This window comes from Micrasema longulum, unplaced genomic scaffold (genome assembly GCF_059751315.1).
Source record: "Micrasema longulum isolate JH-2025_06_02 unplaced genomic scaffold, ASM5975131v1 h1tg001215l, whole genome shotgun sequence".
NCBI lineage: Eukaryota > Metazoa > Arthropoda > Insecta > Trichoptera > Brachycentridae > Micrasema > Micrasema longulum.
Window position 1 is genome coordinate 526,585 of NW_028278402.1, and position 23,027 is coordinate 549,611.

General features: G+C 33.0%; 2 protein-coding genes across 4 annotated transcripts in view; one reads left to right on the forward strand and one right to left on the reverse strand.

Moving 5' to 3' along the window:
- Positions 1 to 23,027, reverse strand: part of LOC148276469 (aromatic-L-amino-acid decarboxylase-like) — a 28,147-nt gene that overhangs the window by 2,261 nt on the left and 2,859 nt on the right. Inside the window, exons 2-4 of one of the 3 annotated variants that reach the window (XM_088234201.1) lie at positions 14,709 to 14,787; positions 2,585 to 2,670; positions 1,286 to 1,520 (exon numbers count right to left, since the gene is read on the reverse strand). In XM_088234201.1, the coding sequence (XP_088090327.1) occupies positions 1,286 to 1,520; positions 2,585 to 2,664 (315 nt within the window). In that variant the 5' untranslated portion in view covers positions 2,665 to 2,670; positions 14,709 to 14,787. Of the gene's footprint in view, positions 1 to 1,285; positions 1,521 to 2,584; positions 2,671 to 7,114; positions 7,225 to 14,708; positions 14,788 to 23,027 lie in introns of those variants that run through there. The other 2 variants (XM_088234200.1, XM_088234202.1) reach the window with 2 other exon arrangements.
- LOC148276470 (protein PET100 homolog, mitochondrial) lies at positions 11,779 to 12,645 on the forward strand. The gene is made up of 2 exons (XM_088234206.1): positions 11,779 to 11,994; positions 12,283 to 12,645. The coding sequence occupies exon 2, from the start codon at positions 12,285 to 12,287 to the stop codon at positions 12,513 to 12,515; it is 231 nt and encodes a 76-aa protein (XP_088090332.1). The 5' UTR covers positions 11,779 to 11,994; positions 12,283 to 12,284; the 3' UTR covers positions 12,516 to 12,645.

Consider the following 23,027-nt stretch of genomic DNA (forward strand, 5'->3'; position numbering starts at 1 on the left):
GCGTGGTTAATGGCCACTGTGAGCGATGTACATACTATATGTGTCACTTTGCCTGCCTTACACTAGTCTGTTCCGTATTGTGCTCCCGAATGTAGTGTATAATAATGGAATGTATAATATGTTTACAATAAAACATAGCTCCTGTCGTTTAAATGCGTCATTATTAGTGATTTCGAGTAATCTGGCAGTGCTCTGGTCCGATATCTGCCTGATTACTGAGAGATCTCTATACTGATAAATCGTCAACATAGGAGAACCTCGTGTGGGAGGTTGTAAGCTCCGAAAATGCTTGAAAAGAGGTTTCCTTTCTAGCGGTTTGAAATATCTGTGTAAATATATTTTTTTGGATTGAACCCTACAGAAAATTTATCATGAGATACAGGAATTTATTGAATACCTTTGTAGAGAATTGATTATTGAATTTTACAGGGCATATGACTTGATATTGACTAAAGAAATATGATTTTTTATTCACAGATAGTCTGTTAAAATATCTGTCAATTTTGATAAACTTCATAAAGAATTAAGTCCAGAGCTTATCCACAAAATTAGGTTAATACTCAAAATGTTATTGATAAATGGTTCAAGAAGCATTGAATTGGTATAGTAATTTCAGGCTTTTCCTAGTAAGTGGTTAAGAAGAAGGTTGAATCTCCTGAGCATAAATAGGTAATAAAACTAAGATAAACATAAAAGATAAACATCTTCTTTGATTTACATGATAGATTGATGTATCGAAGTATGCATACAAGTGACGGCTCCACTGCGCTGGTACAGAAGATATCAGACAATATAGAGGAGTAGCTGTTGGCTTGCAGTAAGTAGGCATGGAAGCGGGGGATACATAGTGTAAATACCCGACGGTTATCCTTTCGGGATGTTTCGGAATTAACCTAAAGTAGCTTTGTAAATAGAAGACGGAGATACCTGACGCGTTGTCTACCCTAGTAATAACCGTGTTAAACCAAATTATTTAATAAGACATTTTAGCGTGGTCGAGATATTAGGTACAATAAAAACGAGAATGTTGATGTTAAGTGACGTTAGTAGGCTCAACTCAGGGGTGATTTTGTGGCGTTACAAAATTAAACAGTGTTAATTAATAACAAGTGCCCGAGTGCTTCCGAAACATCTCGAAAGGGAGACGTATTTCCGAGTGATACCGAAGCTTCCCAAAGGAATATTGCGTCGGGTATTTACAAATATGTAAGCGGGGACTGCCAGTGGATGACTTCTGACGTGATGACCTTCTTTGAGTCTGCAACAGGCAAGTCGTGATATTTACCCAAGTAATGCCGGTGCAGGCGATTGCTCCACTGAGCATGTCAGCCACGATAGCCGGGTAGCTGTTGGCGCTTAGAAAGTAGGCGTGGAAGCGGGGAGACTGCCAATGGGTGACTCCTGGCATGATGATCTTCTCCACGTCTTCCATCAGGGTCTCCCACGTCTCAGCCTGGTGGGGAGCATCCGAGGGCAGAAGGGGGCGTAGGTACCCCGGCTCTACTGAAGGCAGCACTCGCCTATGTAAAAATAATACTTTAAAGCTATTACTTTAAAACCCATACACCGTAAGTATTATTTGGAACAAAAAATGAACAAGAAATTATAAAGAAATCTGAAAAAATTATAAATATGAAATCTTTGAGCTAATTTTGCAATTGTCCATTCTGTTTTACAGGAAATAATTATATGGCGAATTGCTATAGCAATACGCAAAAATACGCGAAAATAAGTGCCAGCATATTTTTAATCAGAAAATAAATCCAAGTTAATAGAATCCACCAAGCGTTCTCTTTGTCAATTTTTTATAAGTGCAAAACTTTTCATTAAAATTCCTCTAATTTATTAATAATTAAAATAATGTGACTTCACTGGGGTGGGTGTACCCGTGCAGAGAACACTTAACAGGATCCTTTTTTAAAAAAAATTTGTACATGCGAAAATGCACAAAGAAGATTTAATGCATAAAGAAATTACATAATGTTGAGACAGTTTTAAACACTACATATTTATGTTTACATTCAATTTATGTAAACTTATATTTTTTTTTAGTATAAAACGCATAATAAAAGAACATAAAATTTACTTAGTGAAGCATATACCTCAATATTGGTTTGGGCAAATGAGACAATCAATTTATCTTCTACCCAGCTCCAATTTCCATTTTTTTATAGTCTTTTAAAACATTTAATAGTTACTTATTGTTTTAATGGACAGCGGAAGTGAGTTATAAATTTTAATTGCGTAATACTCAAAATCCCTTCATCCGAAAGTGGTATTGGTTTGAATTTATTTATGTTGTCGTTGAGGATCTAGTGATTATATTATTTGTATGTATTGTATTGTTGGGGTTATGTCTTTCATTTTAGTAAGACAAGTTTTTGCATACAGCGCGAGTATTGTTTTGGCGTATAATCGCTTTGGTGTCATATGTTGTGTCATTAGGACGTGTTATAAATTTTAGCATTCGAAAACACTATTTGGTTCATGTTTAGCTCTGCACTCCCAATATAGATGAAGCAAAAACAATTTTTCTTTTTGTTGCCACGTCTTGTTTTAATTATAATTTGAATTTGTAACTTACCTTTCACGAATATTCTCTAAGTACTTTGTAATATAGTCCACCATCTCTTTAGCAAACTCGGTAAATTCTGACGCCTCCATTGTTTTCTGGAAAACAGAAAAAAAAATAGTTTAATATCATTTTGAAAAGTTTGAATTTTCAATACCCGCTAAAACGTAAGACACGGCAATGTCATGTCTATGACTTCGTTGGGGATAATTACAATCGAACGTATTGTGATAGTTGGATAATTTATATGGCGCTATTTTTGTGAAAATCTCAAGGGCGCTGTATAAATAAATATCCCGGCACTTCTTGTAGCTACAGCGCATGGACCATTAGGATTCAAGTTTCTCGTTTCCAATTATGATATATTTAAATTATAACAGATTGGAGCTAGATTACAGCACGTCTTGCAGCTACAGAACGCATGGACGGTAAGTAATCTAGCGCTCATTTACATGATGTTTTAATTTAACAATGAAATTAAGTGTTTGAATCAAGAATAGTCCAGAAACCGCATACGTGAATCAAACAGAAGGCGACTAAGCTACTCTTAAAGGAGTAGTTTTGCGTTTTTACACATTAGTTTCTTTGTGGACGTCGCTCAGTACGCAACTCCCGATTTGAATTCAACTATGCAGTGTTGTGTCGTTTTAAAGTGTAGAAATACTGCTGGGATCACTGACATTTTGTTAATGTTGCCATAGTAGTAAATTTTTTTACGCCACTTTGCTAATCTAATGAGAGAACTAATGAAAATTGGAGCTCTCGGATTAAACAACGCCGTGGTGGACATTTGACTGACTTTATCTTTAAAACCTCCAATTTTATTTAACATGACATAAAAATATCCGTTTCATGTAAAATAAAATTTGTTTTATTTTTTAAGTTCAAAGTTCATTAATTAAATTACTCTTATTAAATTACCCTTTATTTATCTACTCTGTTGTGTCAATCGATATTTCCGCGTGTACAATAAAATCAAAAAAAAATATTATTTGCTTTTTTAAAAAATATAATTATCTTACATTGATTTGTGTTATGAGTATATTTTTCGCGATCTGGCAACATTACGCGGCGTCTTCGCGCATGCGCGCGGCCGAAGTGTGTAAAAGTAAGGGGTTTTTTGGACAAAGTCCGATTAATTCAATTATGATTCTACGCTCCTTCTGGACTTTTTTTATTCTATGGTTTTATTGAAATTAAAACAAAACAAGAAAACTTATTTTTGAGAATAGAAGTTAGACTATAATATAATTGATATTGTCAAGTCTCGCAATGCGATCTCGTCGACGAATATGTGGGAAATCAATGACAAGCTTACGAATGATGAAATCAGGCGAGAGTGTAAATCTGAGTCAATTATAATTGATAGGATTAAGAAAGGGTCTCTGAGATGGTTTGGTTATGTAGAACGAATGGACGACGAAAGAATGGTAAAACAAGTTTATATGGTGAAAATGAACGGTAACGTGAGACGAGGACGACCAAGAAAGACGTGGCATGATCAGATAATCCAAAATCTTAAGTCTGGTCATGTCAAAAGCAGACATAACCGAAGAGCATGTATGACAAGATGTATGAATCGGGAAGAAGCTAGGAATGTATGCCAGGATAGACGAGTGTGGCGGTCCATTTTCTCTGCCTATCCATACGGGGAAATGGCGTGATGGTAGGAGTAGTAGTAGTCGTAGTAATCAAGTCTTGCAGCTACTGATCGTATGGACTGCTGAAATTCTAGAGCCCATATACAAAATTCAAGTATTTTAAGGTTGATAACATTTACATATTGAAGCAAGATTACCAATCGTCTTGCAGCTACAAAGCGCATGGACAAATGGAATTGCATATTTTGCATATTGCATATACGTATTCTGTTTTTGAGACATAAAATTTAAAATATTACTTTGTAGATAAATTTGAAGATAAACGGTAACTTCCCATTGTAATACGGGCCGTAATCAGCCATATAATATGGAAGTTAACTTTGATCATGTGTTTAGCGTGAAATGTAGAGACGTTGTAGGCGGGCGATGGCAAGGATATTTCTTCAATGACTTGTGACGTATTTAAAATCTAACTCAACACTGAACCTTAATATGGGATTACATTGCTGTGATGTGTTGTGTTGAGGTGTGGTCTGTCGTGATAACGAGCGAAAGAAGGATTACATTGTTGTGTCGTGTTGTGAAATGGTGTGGTGTATAGAGGGATCTTCTGTCGTGTTTATTGATCAGTCATCGTGTTTGCTTAGCTTGCTTAACGTGGTTGCGTAACTGAGAACAGTGACTCAATGGAGAATTTTACAGAAAATTATTGTTGTGGTGTGTTGCAACGCGTCATAACCCTTCTCCATCATTCTGGCACAGACTAAAAATAGGTGGATCGTGACTGCATCGTGGCGCGCAACGACACGCCACACTAGAGCAATGAAATTCTGACCATGTAAAATACCAAGAAGCGATGTGCGCCAGATATCTCCTCAACACACAATAACAATGTAATCTTTCCTTTATAAATAGACATATTATTCAATTAAAGACTTTGTTATAAGTCGATAGTGAACTTTTTTAATAGCTGTGAAAAATTTGTAAGGTTGAAAATATGACTTAATGTGAGATCCCTATAAAATGAGATATTCTGAATCAGGTAGAAATATTTGTGTATCTAGGGAGTATGTTTGGATGGAAAGACTGCTAAAGACATTGAAAGCAGGGTGAGCGCTGGGAACAGGGTGAAATCAACATTGGCAAATAAATGTTTGTCACGGGAGGCAAAATTAGCAGTTTACAATGAAGTTCTTGTGTCGGTACTTATGTATGGGAGCGATAAATGAAAAAAACGAGTACTGCGTTGGTTTGGACATCTAGGGCGAAAAGGATTTTCGATGCGAATATTGATGGATGCAGAAAATGAGAAAGATCTAGAAAGACGTGGCATGACCAAATTCAATAAATACTTGAAAAGAGACATGTCAAAAGTAGGAATAATTGTCGTGTGTGCATGAGATGTATAAATACAAAAGAAGCGTGGATGCAAAGACCGAGTAATATGGCGTTTTACCCCCTCTACTTACCCTTACGGGAAAATGGCGTGATGGGTTTTTTGTTTTAAAATTACTATTTCTAATTTTCATCGTTAACGATAATCAATTATGCTGATTAAAAAATACAGTTGTGTTGTTTTCTATTACAAATAAAATATTATGGTAAAAGTAAAGACAGCTGTTTTTTTTAATCAAAGTACTTGTGATAATCGGTTAATTGGATCGCGTTTATATTACATTTGTATTTGGAGGGAATAAGATTTGTAGATAATTAAATACGCAAGATATCGCTCAAAACATCCGCATTTTCATTTTCTTAATCAGTTAACACTGATCAACAATATAAAGTAAGGTGTAATTGTTTTTTAACAAATTGTTGTAGATAAATTTATATTATTGAATTGCATTTCCTTGTCATAATTAATTTGTTTTTACCTTCACGCATGCGCGCTGCGTCGGCTGTTGTATAAAAAATTTTAAGCCAAGTAAATATTTTAAATTTTTTTAGATTGTTTTTTGTTGTAAAATAACGCCTACTAAATACCCGAACAGAATTCACGAATCAAAATTAAAATTCTTTTTACTAAATACATAATATTATGTATATTTAAATATAGTGAATTTGATTTCATTTGCTTGCGTATTTATATGTAAAGTAAAGTCTTTAATATTTTTGTAAAAAAATATTTATTATTGTTGTTGAAAACATTATGTTAGTGATTATTCGGTTTTGTTCAACATGATAACATCCACCAATTCGACAATTACCGTTCTTTTTTGCCTCCTTTTTCCCAGTAGTACATAGCTGCTCGATTGTGGATTTACCCTTTAATGTCAGAGACGCCCCTACATTATTTACATTGAAACCGCGATTGAAATATCACTTCATATATTGTGAATATTTGATTTTTCCCTTTCCTTTCTTTCTTTCCTTCCCATTATTGCCCGCTCCACTTTTCATACTAGGGTGGGTGCTATAGTAATTGGACACTAAATCTAATGGTCAAAAATAAGTTAACGTAAGGTAGTGGTCAGCACATTTGCCTACCATGCAAGTGGTCTCGAGTTCGGTTCCCGACATAGCTGACAAGAAATATTTATTTACAAAGGTCTTTTTGCACAAGAGTATTTTATAGTCCCTGGATTGGCACCTGAAACGTTAGACTGATCATCTTACCTTCATATAACGATCAAGATACGCTGCGATTTGTGTACCGACGCAGTACCATATGCACCAATAGTTGCGGAAAAGGCATAACGATGATTATATGCATAAACATGGCATATATTCATGTATATAAAGTGTTTAAATGAATTAATAACAATAACGGAATATTGTAACGAACTTAATTTCGCATAATAATTTTATTATCACTGGTAATGTTTTGTAAATGAGTTTTTTTAATGATTATTTATTCGAAATTATGTGCTGTTGGGTAATAGACTGACATAGAAATTGACAATTGAAATAAATATAATATTAATAAAATAACGTAATTTACCTACTTGTATTTTATTCGTTGATCACGAAGATAACACTAAAAATATTTAAATAAGAGAGGTCTCAATACGAAACTGAACACAAATGGTCGCCGTCGTAATTACAATAAAATACTTAAATCGGTTTTGCGAATAAAATTCGATTATACTTTGATAACGACATTATTAGGTTATTCAAATAACCTACTATTTTAATTGAATACCTTGATTTATCATTCGAACCGATTATTTTAATTATGCTATGTTGTTGTAACTTGTCAGAATTATCGTGTTGCTAGTAAAGTTGTAAATATTTAACCTTAAAAAGACTTTAACATTCGTAAATGCTGAGTACCTTATGAATAGATGAGACAAAAAATGATACCGGCCTAAAAGATTTCTAAAACGCAAGAAGTACTTACCAACACGTAGTACTCACAATTTTGAAACTGGAGTCCTGAGTTTGATTCCGGCTGGTTTAAAATACAGAAAAGATTTTTCTCAATTGATCTGAGTGTTTAGCTGTATTTTTCATAGCTTCCATTAATTTTTTTTTCTACTTGCTGACAAGCCTCTAAAATAAAATTTTAGCGGGTCATTCCTTTAAAATAAAAATTTTAGAAAAGTGAAAATAGCAAGGCAACAAAACCTGAAAAAATAATACGCCGTTCACTAATATGTACATGGTTGGATAATTTATATAGCGCCATTTTTGTGAAAATCACCTCAAGGGCGCTGTACAATAAATAAAATTTCCAGCCCGTCTTGCAGCTACAGAGCGCATGGACGGTTGGGATTTTAGTTCCTCTTTTCCAATTAAGTTCAACTTAAATTATAACAAACAGGAGCTTGATTGCAGCACGTCTTGCAGCTACAGAGCGCTTGGAAGGTAAGAAATCTAGCCCACATTTCCACATCTTTTAAATTGATAAAGAAATTTAGTGTATTAATGAAGTTTTAAAAGTTTAAAAAATAATAATAAAAAATAGTAAAATTACAACAATATGTAGGTATTCAATTTCAAATTATTTTTTAAATCAAGTAAAAAAAATATACTAAAATTAATCGTTATTTAAAAGTTAACACGTAAAGAAAAATATCATGAAAAAATAATATCACTGATTTTTGTTAGCATCTATCTTATTTGAAGGGTATAGGATATAAAGGAGAGCTGTCAATTTTCATGTGTTTTAAACTATTAATTGCATCTGACGGCAGTTCACATGATCTACATTTCTGTTGAATAAAATTTGACATTAAGGCTCTACTTTCCTAGATACCTGAATTTACTAAACTATTGCGGTAAAGTTGTGTACCGCGCTATGCCGGCCGCTTGCCGCTGCGGCAACGTAGACCGCTCCGCCTGTCTCACTATTCCCATACTTTATACAATACCATACTCCATACTGACTATCCGTAGATAATCTGAATGTATTATTTCCATAACACATCATGTATTATATGAAAGTAATACAATAATATTTAATCGCATAGTAATATTTTTTTAAAGAATCCTTTAGCTTTATTGCATAGAACAAAACCGTTCTTAATTTTTGGTTTGGTTTTAGTTTGGTTTTTAGTTTAACAACAAGCGTTTTACGGACGGTTTCGGTTTGTGCGTGCGATTCTCAACCAAAGTACCTGCAGCCCGTTGTATTGCTGTAATCTGTAGCTAACTTCGTGGTCAATAATCAAAGAATCGTTTTTCTCCGTATGGCCAACTCTGTTAGGTGAGGTCTTTGTTAGGTTACTCTGTTAGGTTACTCTAAGGTGCATATACTATTTATCACTATAAACAATCGATTAGGCACTGATGTATATTAAATTAAAACGTTATTCGATACTTCACTAAATGCGTCTAAGATTAAGCCAATAATAAAAAAACCACACCTTTTGCAATTTACCACAAATTGAAATGCCATCTACCATGGGTATGGAATATGTCTAATTATACGTCATTGCGATTTGGATATTTGGTTATTTTAGATAATGCTGTATCCATGAAAATATATTTTAATGATTGTCCTCAACATAGGTACAAAATTTTCTAATGCATTTTTGTTTTCATTAAAGATTTATCATTTCCTTATCCGCATATAGCGGTGCATAGGGCACTGCATTGGTACTTTAATTGCAGCGTGGATATCTAGATCATTTTTGTAACATGGAAGGTTAAGCTAGGGTTTCCTAAGACAGCGGTGCCCGTATTTTAACGGCCGTAGTGAACGGTGATGCAGTTGACAGCCGTCGTAACGGTGACTAGAGTGTGAATTCCTAGGAAAACGGTGTTATAAACACCATTTAACACCGTTTCCCTAGGAAACCACTCTCTAGTCGACGTTACGACGGCTGTCCACTGCATCACCGTTCACTACGGCTGTTAAAATACGGGCACCGCTCTCCTAGGAAACCCTAGCTTAAAGCGGTCAGTCTTGGTGTCAGTCCTCAGAGTAATAATGCGTGAACCTATAGAGAAGCTCAATCACTATGTTTCATAGAACGCAAGCGATGTTGGTTTGTTGGTTGGCAACCAATTGGTGGCCATTTTGTTTTATTTGACAACATAAACATAACGGTTCAATCGAATGCTTTTGTAGCTGTGCTTGGCTTTGTTTGTAAATAACATGGATATTTTCGTTACAATAAATTAAAATCGTTTATGGTAAATTGCCGTATGTATGGTTGCAACAGTAGGAGCGTCAAAGGTGTTAAAGGAGACAGTTTTCATAGGTAATTGATTTCGAATATTTTCCCATATCAACATTGATTTTTGGCATTTATTGTCCCGACACGTGTATTATGTTGCTTAAAAACATTCCTTATATCAACATATTTACTTCAGAAACTATTTTTTCTCAATTTAGGAAAAAAAATTGTGAATCAAAGTATGTTTACTATTTATAATGACAGTTGATTATGGGCAATATGTCAGGGCCGCACTAGGCATCTATATAAAGTTTAAGTTTTTATCGAGTTGAGGTCGATTCAAATTGTACTCGAAAATAGCAATGTTTACTTTGAAAATGCATCTTAAATGATGTGTCCAAATTTCAGGACGCTACGACTCGCCGTTTCGGAGATGTGACGGACAAACAAACAAACTCAACACAGGACTTTGGTTCCATGGAGGTGGGATTTATGTCTCAATAAATGTTAAATTATTGTGAATAAAATGAATAAATATATGAAAAATAATCACACACATGTATTTTCAGTTTTATAAAATAAATATGGGCAAATTATAGAAAAATAAACTGGAATAACCCTTAATAATAAATACACAGGTACATATTTCAAAGTATTTATAATGCAAATTAACATCCATTTGGCAATTTTCGACCTGAGTACGGCCCATTATTTTGCTGCGAACTGTAACTAACTTAATACCAAATAGTCATAAAATAGTTTTCCTACGTTTGGGCTCCTCTATAGCTTGGCGCATTATTACTCTGAGTGTCAGTCCAAGAACATTGAAGTATTGTAATGTAGAACCACCATTAAAACCAATATTTCACGTCCATCTTGCAAGGAATCGAATACAGGACTTCAACAATGGTAAATGAACCTGCCAACTTTTATACGATGAGGAGGACTTACCTCCTCTCGATTTTCATTTTCACGATTTTTTCCTGAGAGTAGCAAACGCCTTTTCAAGGTTTATCACATTCAAAACTGTTTTTTGTATCCGCCCGGACACAGAATCAAGATTAGTAATATTATATATTTAAAAGCAGACGCACAAGAAGTTTTGTTTTTGTTTATCTAAAACATCACGCCGCATTACCGCAAACTCGGATATTCGGAAATGTGGTAGACCGATATTTTTCCATTCTTATAATAAGCCCTTTGCAAATAAAAAATATCAACGTACGTACATATTTATTGTTCTAAATATTTAGGTACCTACCTGAAATAACCTTCAATTTATCATAGCAATATCCGTAAAAAATGTTTTTTTATTACATCGTTATCAAAGCTGGATAAACTGAGAAAAACAGAAATAATATAAATATATAGAAATAGAAGTTTGTCTTATCTTTATTTACATACATACTAACTACCTAAGTACTTAGGTATACTAAAATATTTTTCATGAACTATTAAGTATTATGACGTGATTACATACTTTCATCTCTCGGCGGGTGAAAAATGTAGTTCCGTATATCAAATAAAACCGAAACCATGTAGGTACAAGTGTTTTCGACTGGATGGCTACTCTTTGGTAAAATTATGAAAAATAATATTGAGTGGAGATCGTCTTTGCAGTATAGCACTTGACGCGAGGACCTACAATGCTTGAACCTTTGAATTTGATATTTGGCAGGCTGCCCTAGAGATATTGAACTAAATGTTTGGTAGACTGGCACCTGAAACATAAGCCTGATCAAAATATCGAAAAATCAAATTTTCGAAATTCCCTGCAATCAAAACTTTAATGCTGTATGTACAAAAATTATTGATCGTGTAACTAAAATGATCCAGTTACGCCAATGAAGTTCCTTATGCATTACTAGGTGCAGATAGGAACATGATGGAGTTGGAAAAATAAATATTTTACACTTCAATGAAATCAAACACTTAGTACCTACTTCATTGAAAAAATCTTGTCTATGGCTACGGTGTGATTGTAAGGATAACATCTATGGTCATTAGTGTGTCAATACTGTCAATCTATGGCTTGACTAACACTTTGACGGGTGACACCTGGGTGATAGTGAACTCCTGCGGCAGATACAGATTTGTGGGAAAATTTATAAAATGCGACTGATCATTTCTGCTTGCAACTGATTAAATTTTGATAAGAAATAACAAGTCCAAAACACAAGTCCACTTAGTCTAAAACTATACCGAAAATATATATTTTGACGTATCGAATACCCTGTCCTTTTACTCATACTTTTAGGTAAAAATGTTTTATTTTTAGCAATGTTTGCTGGCGTATTCCTACAATATTTTGTGCCTATACGAAATATTTATCATACTTGAAATTAGCTTCACTTCACTCTGTCTTGCATAATTAATGATCGAATTCTATGATTACCTGGTAAAAAAATATTCGCCTTTTCTCTTTCACTAAAATAAACACGCGGGAAGACGAGCTCTTCTCAACTGAATCAGTTTACTTTGTTAATTCATATACAACTTCGAATTTATATTATCATAACCTATATTTCAAATTGTATACTTCCAGATATGGGTGGCTGGAAGCTCGAAGTATTCCGAATGTCTCTGTACATGTCAATGCCTGTAGCTTTGTTTTACTACTTCAATCAGCCAGAGTACTTTGAGGAATGGGTGATGAAAACCCGGCGGGAGATATTTCCTCCCGAAAACGAAGTGCAGAATAAATTGTACGAGGACACCATCAGAGAAGTCAACCAACGGTACAACGCGGAATTATTAGCGGCCATGGAAAAGCAGTAATTTAGCATAAATGTTTTAAAATCACCTAGTTCTTGGATTATTTCTTTACTTTTTTGTACATATTTTGCAGGTTTAGTTGGAATGTGTCAGATTCTCTTATATTGTGATAATAAAGATATTTACATTTAAACTATGATTGTTTTATTCGGGGGACTAGTTGTTAAGCCTGAGGATGTGAAAGCGCTTGGCCTCACTTAATAGTCAGATATTTTAAGACCTGGGCTCGGAGGAAGAGATTTAGCCTAATAGAGAACTTGCCCGCCACTCTGTAGCCTGGCTCTTTTTTTTCATTATCCAGTTGTTCATTGCTTTTTTAATTACATTGATCATATCCAATCAATTTAATTCTAGCTGGTGAAGAATTCTCTTCCCTCTTCCTCAATCGAATGAAGTACATATCATGTACTTCAGGATTACCCTCTTTCAGCGCAAGATGGCTTGGCTACCAGATTACAGAGAGCTCCTTCGGGCAGTTTTTCTCATTCAGCCACAAACAATTTTTCCTCGACAAGGTGGACACCGCCATAGAGACTTTCCTTAAATGCGATGTTCGGTATGTGGTGGGAAAGCTATTTATTGCTTTGTTTATACCACGCTATTTTTGAAAAAAAAATGTTCTTCCGTTTGTTTTTATGGGTCTAGCGTTCCTTCGTTCATTTTTTATTTTTTTATTTCTCGGGTCTTCAATAAGTCAATTTATCTTCTGGCTTGTAGGGTGATAACATAATTTTCAGGGACCCATCAATAGATCTGCAAAGGGCGCTGTTATGTCAGGAGCTTACATACCATTGACCCCTATCTACAAGAATAAGAATGATTATTATTGCTATTATAATAAGTATTAAAAAGGTAGGTGCAGTGCAGTTATCCTGTATGTTTACATAATATTTTTTTTGTTGAGATACTTCAAATGTATCTTAGAAAACTAATATGAACCTAAAATTTATGTCATTATGTGTATAAACGTTTGTCAAGAACTTATTTTGAAAAAATCATTTCAAAATATTTTTAGCCTTGGTTTTTTTTAAACTTACCGTGTTCACAATTATCATATACCCTTCTACAATGAGTTTTAAAACTCTGAAGATAGTCTAACAAATAAGTTGGATGTGTAATATTACATCCATAGATTCCCGAAATTCCCTAATTTTGTCATGCCAAATCATGGAAAGGGTTGTGAGTTTTAAATATCTGCGAGTGTATGTAAAGGAATGCGTATGATGTAAAGGTACGACTAGAATTAGCAAACGCTCCATTAAACAGTATGAAGGCCGTCTAGAGATGTTCCTCGGATTAAACCAAATGACACCTCAACAATGCCTGCATGGCACCTATCCTTATCTACGGATGCAAACTGTGACTACGTCTAGAGCCGGAAACAGCAAGTTATTGAGTTTTCACAATGTGTGCCTCAGAAGAATAAGAATAATGACTTTATGGGCTGTTTAACCCATCACATAATGCAGACTGTAAACATAAGTTAGAAATTAATAAATAGAAAACAAACAGCTGCCAAACTGCCGATATGTGCAGAGAAATATATCCATATTATTCGCAGAAGCTGTATTCAGCAATTGAATTGCCATATTGATAAGTGAATTCTGACTAGCATGTGTACGACTTCCGGGTGTGTAAAACAGTGCATGAGATCTGTCTCATTATTTGGTAAAAAAAAATAATAAATTAGTGAACAATTAATTTTATTCTTGAACTGCATTGGTTTGCCTTGATAAGGAACGTGGAAATCAAACAGCAGTTGTTGCATGTTATATATATGTATAATATTATATTATATAATATGTACTACGGATGCCTCCTGAGAGCCTTAACCATGCTTGCCCATTTTTTGACATCTACAGCTGAGTTCATGTTTTAACTATGTCAGGTGTGCATCCCATGTTTTAACTATGGGATGCATACCTGACTTGAGAGGATATAAAGGAGCTTGCTGTAGATAGAGAGGCCTGAAAAGAACTTGGGAATATAATATTTATGCCCCACCCAGGGGTATGGATAAATTCAATCTTTAATTTTATGAAAAGGCATTGCTTGGTAAATTAAATTTCATTTAGTTTAATCTCTTAATTATTTTATGAATAAAAGTAGTAACATTAATGTTATATTTGTTACTTTACTCTAAGACACACATTTTTCAACGTTTGAATATTGTTGGTTTTGCTAAAGTGTACTTACTTGAAGTCAGGATTAAAGCCTCATAAACTCTTGATATCCCTTCCGCCTGTGAAGGTCTATTGTGACATGTCCTCCTTTTCTACAAAAAACTACAAAGGTTCAATTTATTTTTAAGTACATACATTCATGAATGTGATGTAACATTTCTTGAAGAACATTCCACACATCCACAGATCTATCATTAATAAAGATGATTGAAAACAGTTTTTTTCAAAACTCAAAACTCGACATTCGCTTGAAACCTAAGTTTTCAAGAGAGGGTTTTTTGTGATTCGCATCAAATCGCGTAAATAATCTTTGTTTTAAAAAAATACATTATACAACGAACCATGAAGATAATCTAATTTTAATATACTTTTTTTATTATTGTTTATTTCATTAGCACACAATTTAAGTTATTAAAATTAGGGATAAATACCCTAAAATATTGTGTTTTGAATAAACAGTAAGACTTAAATATTTTAAAAGTTGGTTTTTTGTGTGCTTTGCGGATATTTTTTTTAGGTAATCAACGCATCTCGATACTGGCTTTAAATTTTTAAAACCAAAATGGCCATGTGGGGTGAATATCGTATTTTGAAAAAATGACCCTTAATTTTTAGCTTTTCTTATTGGATTTAATGTTATTTCAGTTGTGTATTCCAAAAACATTAGGTACATAAGTCTCTCGTCTGATTTGTAAATTTTATTGTTAAAAAAATATCTTACATTGAAATTCTACTGAAACATGTACAGTATTTTAGTAAAACAGTGTAAAGGTAAAATGAGAAATTATTCATTTTTGCAGGAGTGGAATTGATTGCCTTTTACATAATAGAAAAACATCATGAAAAGATGTAAGACATTATAATATATCATAAAATAAGTTAAATAATTAATTTACTGTTATTCTGAGAAATGGGAGTTGGTGCTCAATAAGTTTCTGACGTCACTGTGACCCATTTAGATCTATGGTGAGAGGTTCCCCGTAAATTAGTTCTCGACCTCCAAGCCCAGGGCCCTAATTACAATGGGAAGTTAACAGAGTTATCTTTGACTGTCTATAAAGGAAAACCGATATTTGTATACGAAAATGAGTATATTTGCATGAACATTCAAAGTATCTTCATCGGAAACCTACAGTTGAAGATGTTTTAAAGGAAAAATTGTATGCATATTTTGCTTTTCATACAGAAAACTTAATTTTACTTTGTAGATAAAATTTAAGATAAATGTCAACTTCCCATTGTAATCAGGGCCCAGGTCTTTAATGAACCTTATTACTGTGTCAAAGGCAAATGTTCTCATTTTGCTAAATTTCACACTCCTAGCAAAAATAAATAAATAAACTACTTGAATAAGAGATTTAGACAGTAAAACTAAAGAGTATTTGGTGGCCTCTGTTATATAAAGTGTAATATAGAGGTTTGCCTCAAGAATAAGAGTTCTAGGTTTATTTCCCAGTAACATCACATAACTAAAATGTAATTTTCTCAAGCTTGGGTATCTTATACTGTTATTTACCACTATAATATACCTTCTTGGTATCTGTGATACAAAACAAAAATTACTCTTGGTAGTTTATAAATGGTATGACTTAAAGTAAATATATCTGCTTTCTTCTCTTAATAGTTTTCATATTTGAGAAGTCTGGGTATAGAAAGTCTATGTACATTAACCCAAATAATATTATTATAGTTTGTTCTAAAACATTGAAAATACAAAACAAATGTATAACAAGAGGGACATGTTTTAATCAACAGTGATACAAAAATTATGTCCACGGCCATAGAATTAAATTGTCCACGGCATTTGGTTTTGAGATCATGAGATGACAGCGCGGAAAAACATCCTTGGTATAAATGTATATGAGCATCCATATAGTTGCTATAACTCAGAATATTCTGTTAGATCAAATGTTCCACTTGATCGGTTAAAACTCTATTGATAAACTTAAGACAAGATTCACACTATATTATCTCAGATATACATTATTTCAATTGATTTTTTTTTAATGAGTTTCATAATTTTTTTTAAAACCTGCATGAAAAATCTAAAAGTAGTATAAAATCATTAATTCTTTGCAATATATTATTACAAATTTAATTAAAAATACATTCATATCCTTTTAGAAGCTATGAACTTAAAACTTTGTCTTTTTTTGTAAAGAATTTAATTAATTTTTGAAAAACTGTTTTATCAGCGAAGGCACTTCAGTCCATAACAGATATAATCATATTGTGTTTTACCACCTTTTTTCACACAGCTTTGCAAATCATTTACAGCACTCAATACGTCTGTACCGGGATGTGAAGCCGTGATCCCATTTTCGAACTAACACTGTATTCCTTCACTGTCAAACAGAGAAACTATAATAATGTGAATGTGCTGACCATACTTTTCTGATTGATCACAAATTAACAATACTATAGTGAGGGGTGCAATAAAAGATTTCTAAGTTTCTACATTTTGTTATTTTTGCAGTTTAATTATTAAGAAATATTACATGTCTAAATTAGTTTTATTTTTTTTATTGCCACTAGTCTTTATAACAATTTTAGAAAGGTTGTGGGTGCTTTTATTGCTTTCATTTACTTTTGTTCTCGAAACAAGTCGTATCCCACATTACATGGAAATCATTAATTTGAAATACAACATGCAGATCGTTTTAGATATAATTGACTTTTTTAGACTGTCGATCAAAATATTTATGATTTACTAGTTAGTTAATGGTAGCTCATTGCAATCCTCCCTGTTGTCAAAATAATGTTGTAGCAATAATTGGTTCTCCTATTAGAGTCCGGTTTCGTTTAGACACACTGGTTTCTTGCCCATCTGGGAGTTCATAGGGATAGAATGAATTGGCTTCAATTAGTTGAAATGTTTGCACAAGAAGCAAGTAATTATTTGTTCAGAACTGGTTTTTGAGATCGAGATGAGATAGTCAGGTAGTTAAGAATCAACCATTTTAAGAACTTGCAGCATTGAAGTACATTAGTTCATAAGATGCAGTATAAGTTAATGCACATAAAAGGGAACATATTAAATGTAAAGCAGACTGTAATTAAGGTTTCCATTGTTTAATGCCTTTTATATTTTTATTTTAATGCCAACTTGATGGTTTTCCACACGATAATATTGTACCATTCAACCTGGCCAGTAAGACTGGTGGCTATCCTTGTAAAGTAAACACATTGATGGATACTTGTAGGCATACAGAGGTTTGTAATATGACAAATGCCGTATTTTATATTATAGGAACAAATTAGCACATTTCGTGAAATTTTTCCGTATTGGCCTATGAAAATGAAAAATTTTGGGTGAAATTTTCAAGAAGAGAAGTGTTCGCGGTGTGACAGATGGACAGGCTACAATTACTGTATTACACAATTTGACTTTCTTGTCTGTTGTGTCGCATCATGTTCCTGAGTAAAAACGTATATCTACAGAAAGTCGTACGACATCTTTTCTGAATCCGTGTCCGTGAACGTGCCAAATAATATTTTTAAAAGGAAGATGATCCTTTATCAAAATGTATGTATGCTAGTATACCAAAAGCAGAGAAAATATTTTGTAAATGAGTTATTACAGTAGTTGCAGAAATATCAAGGCAAGGATTTCCAAAGGGATTCGTAACTTTATGTAAGAAAATAATGATTTCTTGAAACTGTTGGTAATGAACCTTCAAAACCAAAATTTAATCTTTCAAATTGAGAAGTCACATTGCTTAATTTTTCTTGTGATTTAAATTTATTACCTACCATTTTATGATCAGTTTAATATTATCTAGAAAAAACTGTAAGTTTTTAGAACTAATATGGTGGTATATTCTAGTTATTTCAGGGTTACATAATATTAATATAGTTCATTTAAGATCATATTCAAGATTTTACAGATTTTTGGGATAGTGCATCAAATATTTTACTTTCCAGAGCGATAAATAACATTAAATTTAAAACTCACCAAACCCAATTTCCAACGCATTATCTATTAATTTTTATTTTACTCCTATTGTTATTGTGATGATTAAACGTGTTTGCCACATATTCTTGACCAACTGTAAAATCCCTACCAATCAGGTTGTGGCGTCAAAAATGTAACGATTCAATATTAGCATTGGACTTTTTTCAATAGATGAATGCTGTTGTTTATATTTATTTAATTTTGTTAATAAGCATGCTATTGGCGTTCGGCTTAGAAATTGGAAATTAATTTGAGACAGAGCGGGAAGCAAATATCGAAACTATGACTTGGAGTCTGCAACAGGGATTTTATGGATGGATGTGGGCTATACTGATATTTTATCAGATGCGGATTTGAAATTATTTCCAAAGAAGAAGAATAATATTTTAAACAAAAAATGTGACATTATTACAAAATTAAGTTAATGAGATTGTAACTAACTTAAATTTTTTTTGAAAAAAATGTTTATCATCATCCTCGCCTTATCCACACCATGTTTACTCACTTTCAAATTCATCCGTTTGTTTCTTTTATGAAGCACTTCTCTTTTACTATTGCACTGTATCTTGTAGATGTTGATGAGATGTATGTTTTGGGCTGTTTATGTAACATTATTGCACTTTGTCAGAAGTATGCAGATGCAGGTATATGATAAGGACTAATCACTTGCTCACAGGACGGTATGACAACAGCAATTTGAATAAGGAAGGATATAGGAAGGATCGGAATATTTACAGCCGTATATGAGTTGCAAGTTTAAAAAATATAAATTAAGGAGTTAAAAAATGTACATATATCATCATCATAAGCTCGACAGTCCTGGGTGGACCACTTTTAAGCTCTTTTCTTCTTCATCTTCTTCTTCTTCTTCTTTGTCTTCTTGTAGATCTGCCGATCTTTTATTCTCAGATTACTCAATCTCCGGTGATGAGGCTCGGGAATCCTTTCATTGCTTAGGAGGTCTTCTTGGTAGGTGTCATCCGAAGGGCAATTCTTTGGTTGCTGTGGACGCCAGTCTATCGCTGCTCATTCTGTTATTATGTCCGCTCTAGAATCTTCTACGAGATCAGCTCCAGTGCACGATATCTTAAATTTTGCATGTTTCCCGGATAAAGTCATTTCTGACCAAGCGTTACTTTACAAAAATAAAATGACAGGTAATCAGACATCTCTGTAAACCCTAAGGAAGAATAGAAATAATTATGTCATTTTGGTTATTTCTGTTTCTGGTGACATATGCTTCACCTTCAGCCCCCCCCCCCGTTCCTCTAAATATTAACCCGTTAGACCCCACTGGCACCGTACAGTTGTCGTAATATAAATATATATAATATAATGTAATAAATAAAGTTACATAAACGATACATGTTTTTCATTTCTATTACAATTTACTTTTATATAATATTGTTAATGTTATTATCGTAACTTTCCAAAAAGAGACTAGCTCTTGTGCTTGGAGAGTGACATACACTGTTATAGTTATTTAGTAATTTGATGTTATATAATTTCGAATATATATGAGAAAAATAAAACATACAAAATAAAAAGTAAAACAGAAAATAGTAATACAGTAATACTAATTTAAATAGAATGCTGTTTTTACTCAGGATTTAAAAATTCCTTTAAATTTACTTTCAATTTATTTGCTGATATATTCAGTTTCAATAGTTTTTAGTTCATTGGGGAGATTATTGTAATAGTTTATTCCTTTGAAAACAAAACTATTTTGACCATGACTTATGTGGACTTTAAAAATTTTGATATTATTTTGGTATCTGAGTGACGTTTTTTATCTCAAATTCGTTAATTTGTTCTTCTTTGTAATTTTGCATAAAATAGTTTATTTTGTAAATAGTGTTTACTGTATGAACATTGTTTTTTTTTTTTATAAATTTCCGTATTGAATGTTTAGGGTTTCTTTAAAATCAATTTCCATTATTAAACTTTTTTTTTTTTACTTTTCATAACTTTATTTAGTGCTACCAACCCTAAACAAATAAATAATATATTATCTTTTTTAGAAAACGCCACTTTACATAAATCAGTGACTTATAATATTCTGATGCATCATTATATTCATTATTATGCCTCTGCTTGCACCCGAAATTCTGCATTAGGGCACTTATTCATAGCATTGGACAATTAAATTCAGCGTTCTTTGATCATCCTTTACAAAAATGTAAGGTTATTATGCTGCAGGTACCGATTCAGGAACAGTAAAATATTTCACATCAACCCTGCTAGGATTCAAACCCGAGACCTAAAGGATCTTAGGTGAACGCGCTGACCACTATATTTCCAGGCCGATTTATCAGCGCATGATTTTATTTTAAATAAAACGGATATTTTTTTATCATCTTAAATAATATTTGACATTTTAAGTAATGCATTTGTTACATACACATTAATTTGCTAAATTCACATGAAATATGATTGCATCCTATTTGTTTCAGATCCTAGCAGTATTTTTACATTTTAAAAGGACACAACACGGCATAGTTGAATTAAAATTAGGAGTTGCGTAACGAGTGACGTCTACAAAGAAACTAATGGGTCAAAACGCCTTCTGTTTGATGTGCGTATGCGGTTTTTGGACCATTCTAAATTCTATGTTTACAAAATAAATGTTTCCTTTTTTACAGCAAAATATTTTAATTTTGAAATTTGAACATTTAAATAAAATCTTGACGGCACATTAGGGAAATATTACGCTTTTTTTTTTAAATTAAGCAATAAAGGTCTATAAAAATTATTTTTCTGCTAATTGTTAGTATCATAAAAAATACTTACAAATTTGTAATTTTGAATTCCCGCGAAAACGGTGATTCCATTGACCACGCCCCTAATACGTCACGATTCATGTTTATTAGTTCGAGGCCGTTGTAATTTGTCTAGAATAATATCACGAATTTTGTCAACACAACAATCAAGGCCAAACACGACGCGTATTTATACGAACGTATTTTTATTGAATTTCTTTTTTACATTTATGCATGAAAACATTTTTCTACAACATTCATATTGATTTTGAAAATAAAATGAATTGTTCTACATCCATTTCATATATTTTTATCGGTATTCGTGGTATGTGATATTTCCCGATTGTCAAGCCAAACATATTGCGTTTTTGTACGGACATACTTTTTAACAATTTTATTTTAAAAACGATATATGGTATGAAAATATTTCTCCACAATATCCACATTGATTTTGAAAATACAATTAATTTTTCAAAATCGATTTCACACGTTTTTATCGGTGTTCGTAATACGCGATATTTCCCCATTGCAAGCGCAAACCAAAACCGTCGGTAATACGTTCGTTGTTAAACTAAAAACCAAACCAAAATTTGAAACGCTTTTGTTCTACGCAATAGAACTAAAGGTCTTCTCTAGTAAAATATTACTCTGAGACAGGCGCCGTGGCGCAGTTGGTTAGACGGCCAACTATGAAACTGGCGTCGCGGGTTCGATTCCCGCCAGTTGCAAGAAAAAAATCAAAGAAAGATTTTTTCTCAATCGATCTGGGTGTCTCCTTTAAAAAAAATAATACTTAAGGTGTATTTTTTCATTGTTTTAACTTCTATAAAATAAAATATGCCATGTACTCATTTTAAAATATTTTTTCAGTAAACAGAAATACTTGATTTCTTATTATTTACTTAAATATTGTAATTTTCAGACCATTTCTTTAAAGTCGTAAATAACTTGTGCTGGAAAACTGAAAATCGAGTTGTTGTAGAGTGGGATTTGAACTTGGGGCCCGTGACCCGTGAGTCCGCAAAACTACCACGGAACTATAACCCGGTTATAGTCTCCCCTTCTTTATTTACATTTAAATCACGTAAGAAATGTCACTTCCTGAATATTTGAGTTTTTCCTCCCTCTTTACTTTTTCGGTTACTTGAACGGTTTGGGTAGGTAGGAAGAAATTGCTTTAAGACAATATGCCCGCCTTTATGCATATGTATGTGAACTGGATATTATCCGTGGTTGTACCCGTCTGACTTCATACTGGGAATGCTTGGCTACAATAGTTTGGAAAAAAGAAGGAATGCATACTTGCTTATGTGTTTTTCCGATTGATCCGTGGTATTACGATCAACATAGGTGTAAAGGAAAGTATTTTTCTTTATGTTCCTAATGACTACATTAGACATAGACAGCTTAAGCTGTTTTATCTTCCTGCTTGCAGAACCAACCTGCCGATGGTAATGCCAGTAGGAAGAGCAATGTCTTTACTCAACCGTATCTCTTCGGATATTGACATCTTTCATATTAGTAAAATAAAGTTCATAGAAGATAGCATTTTTTATATAATTGCTGGGTATTTTTATTTTACCATTTTTGTATATTTAAATTTTAGTATTAATTTTTT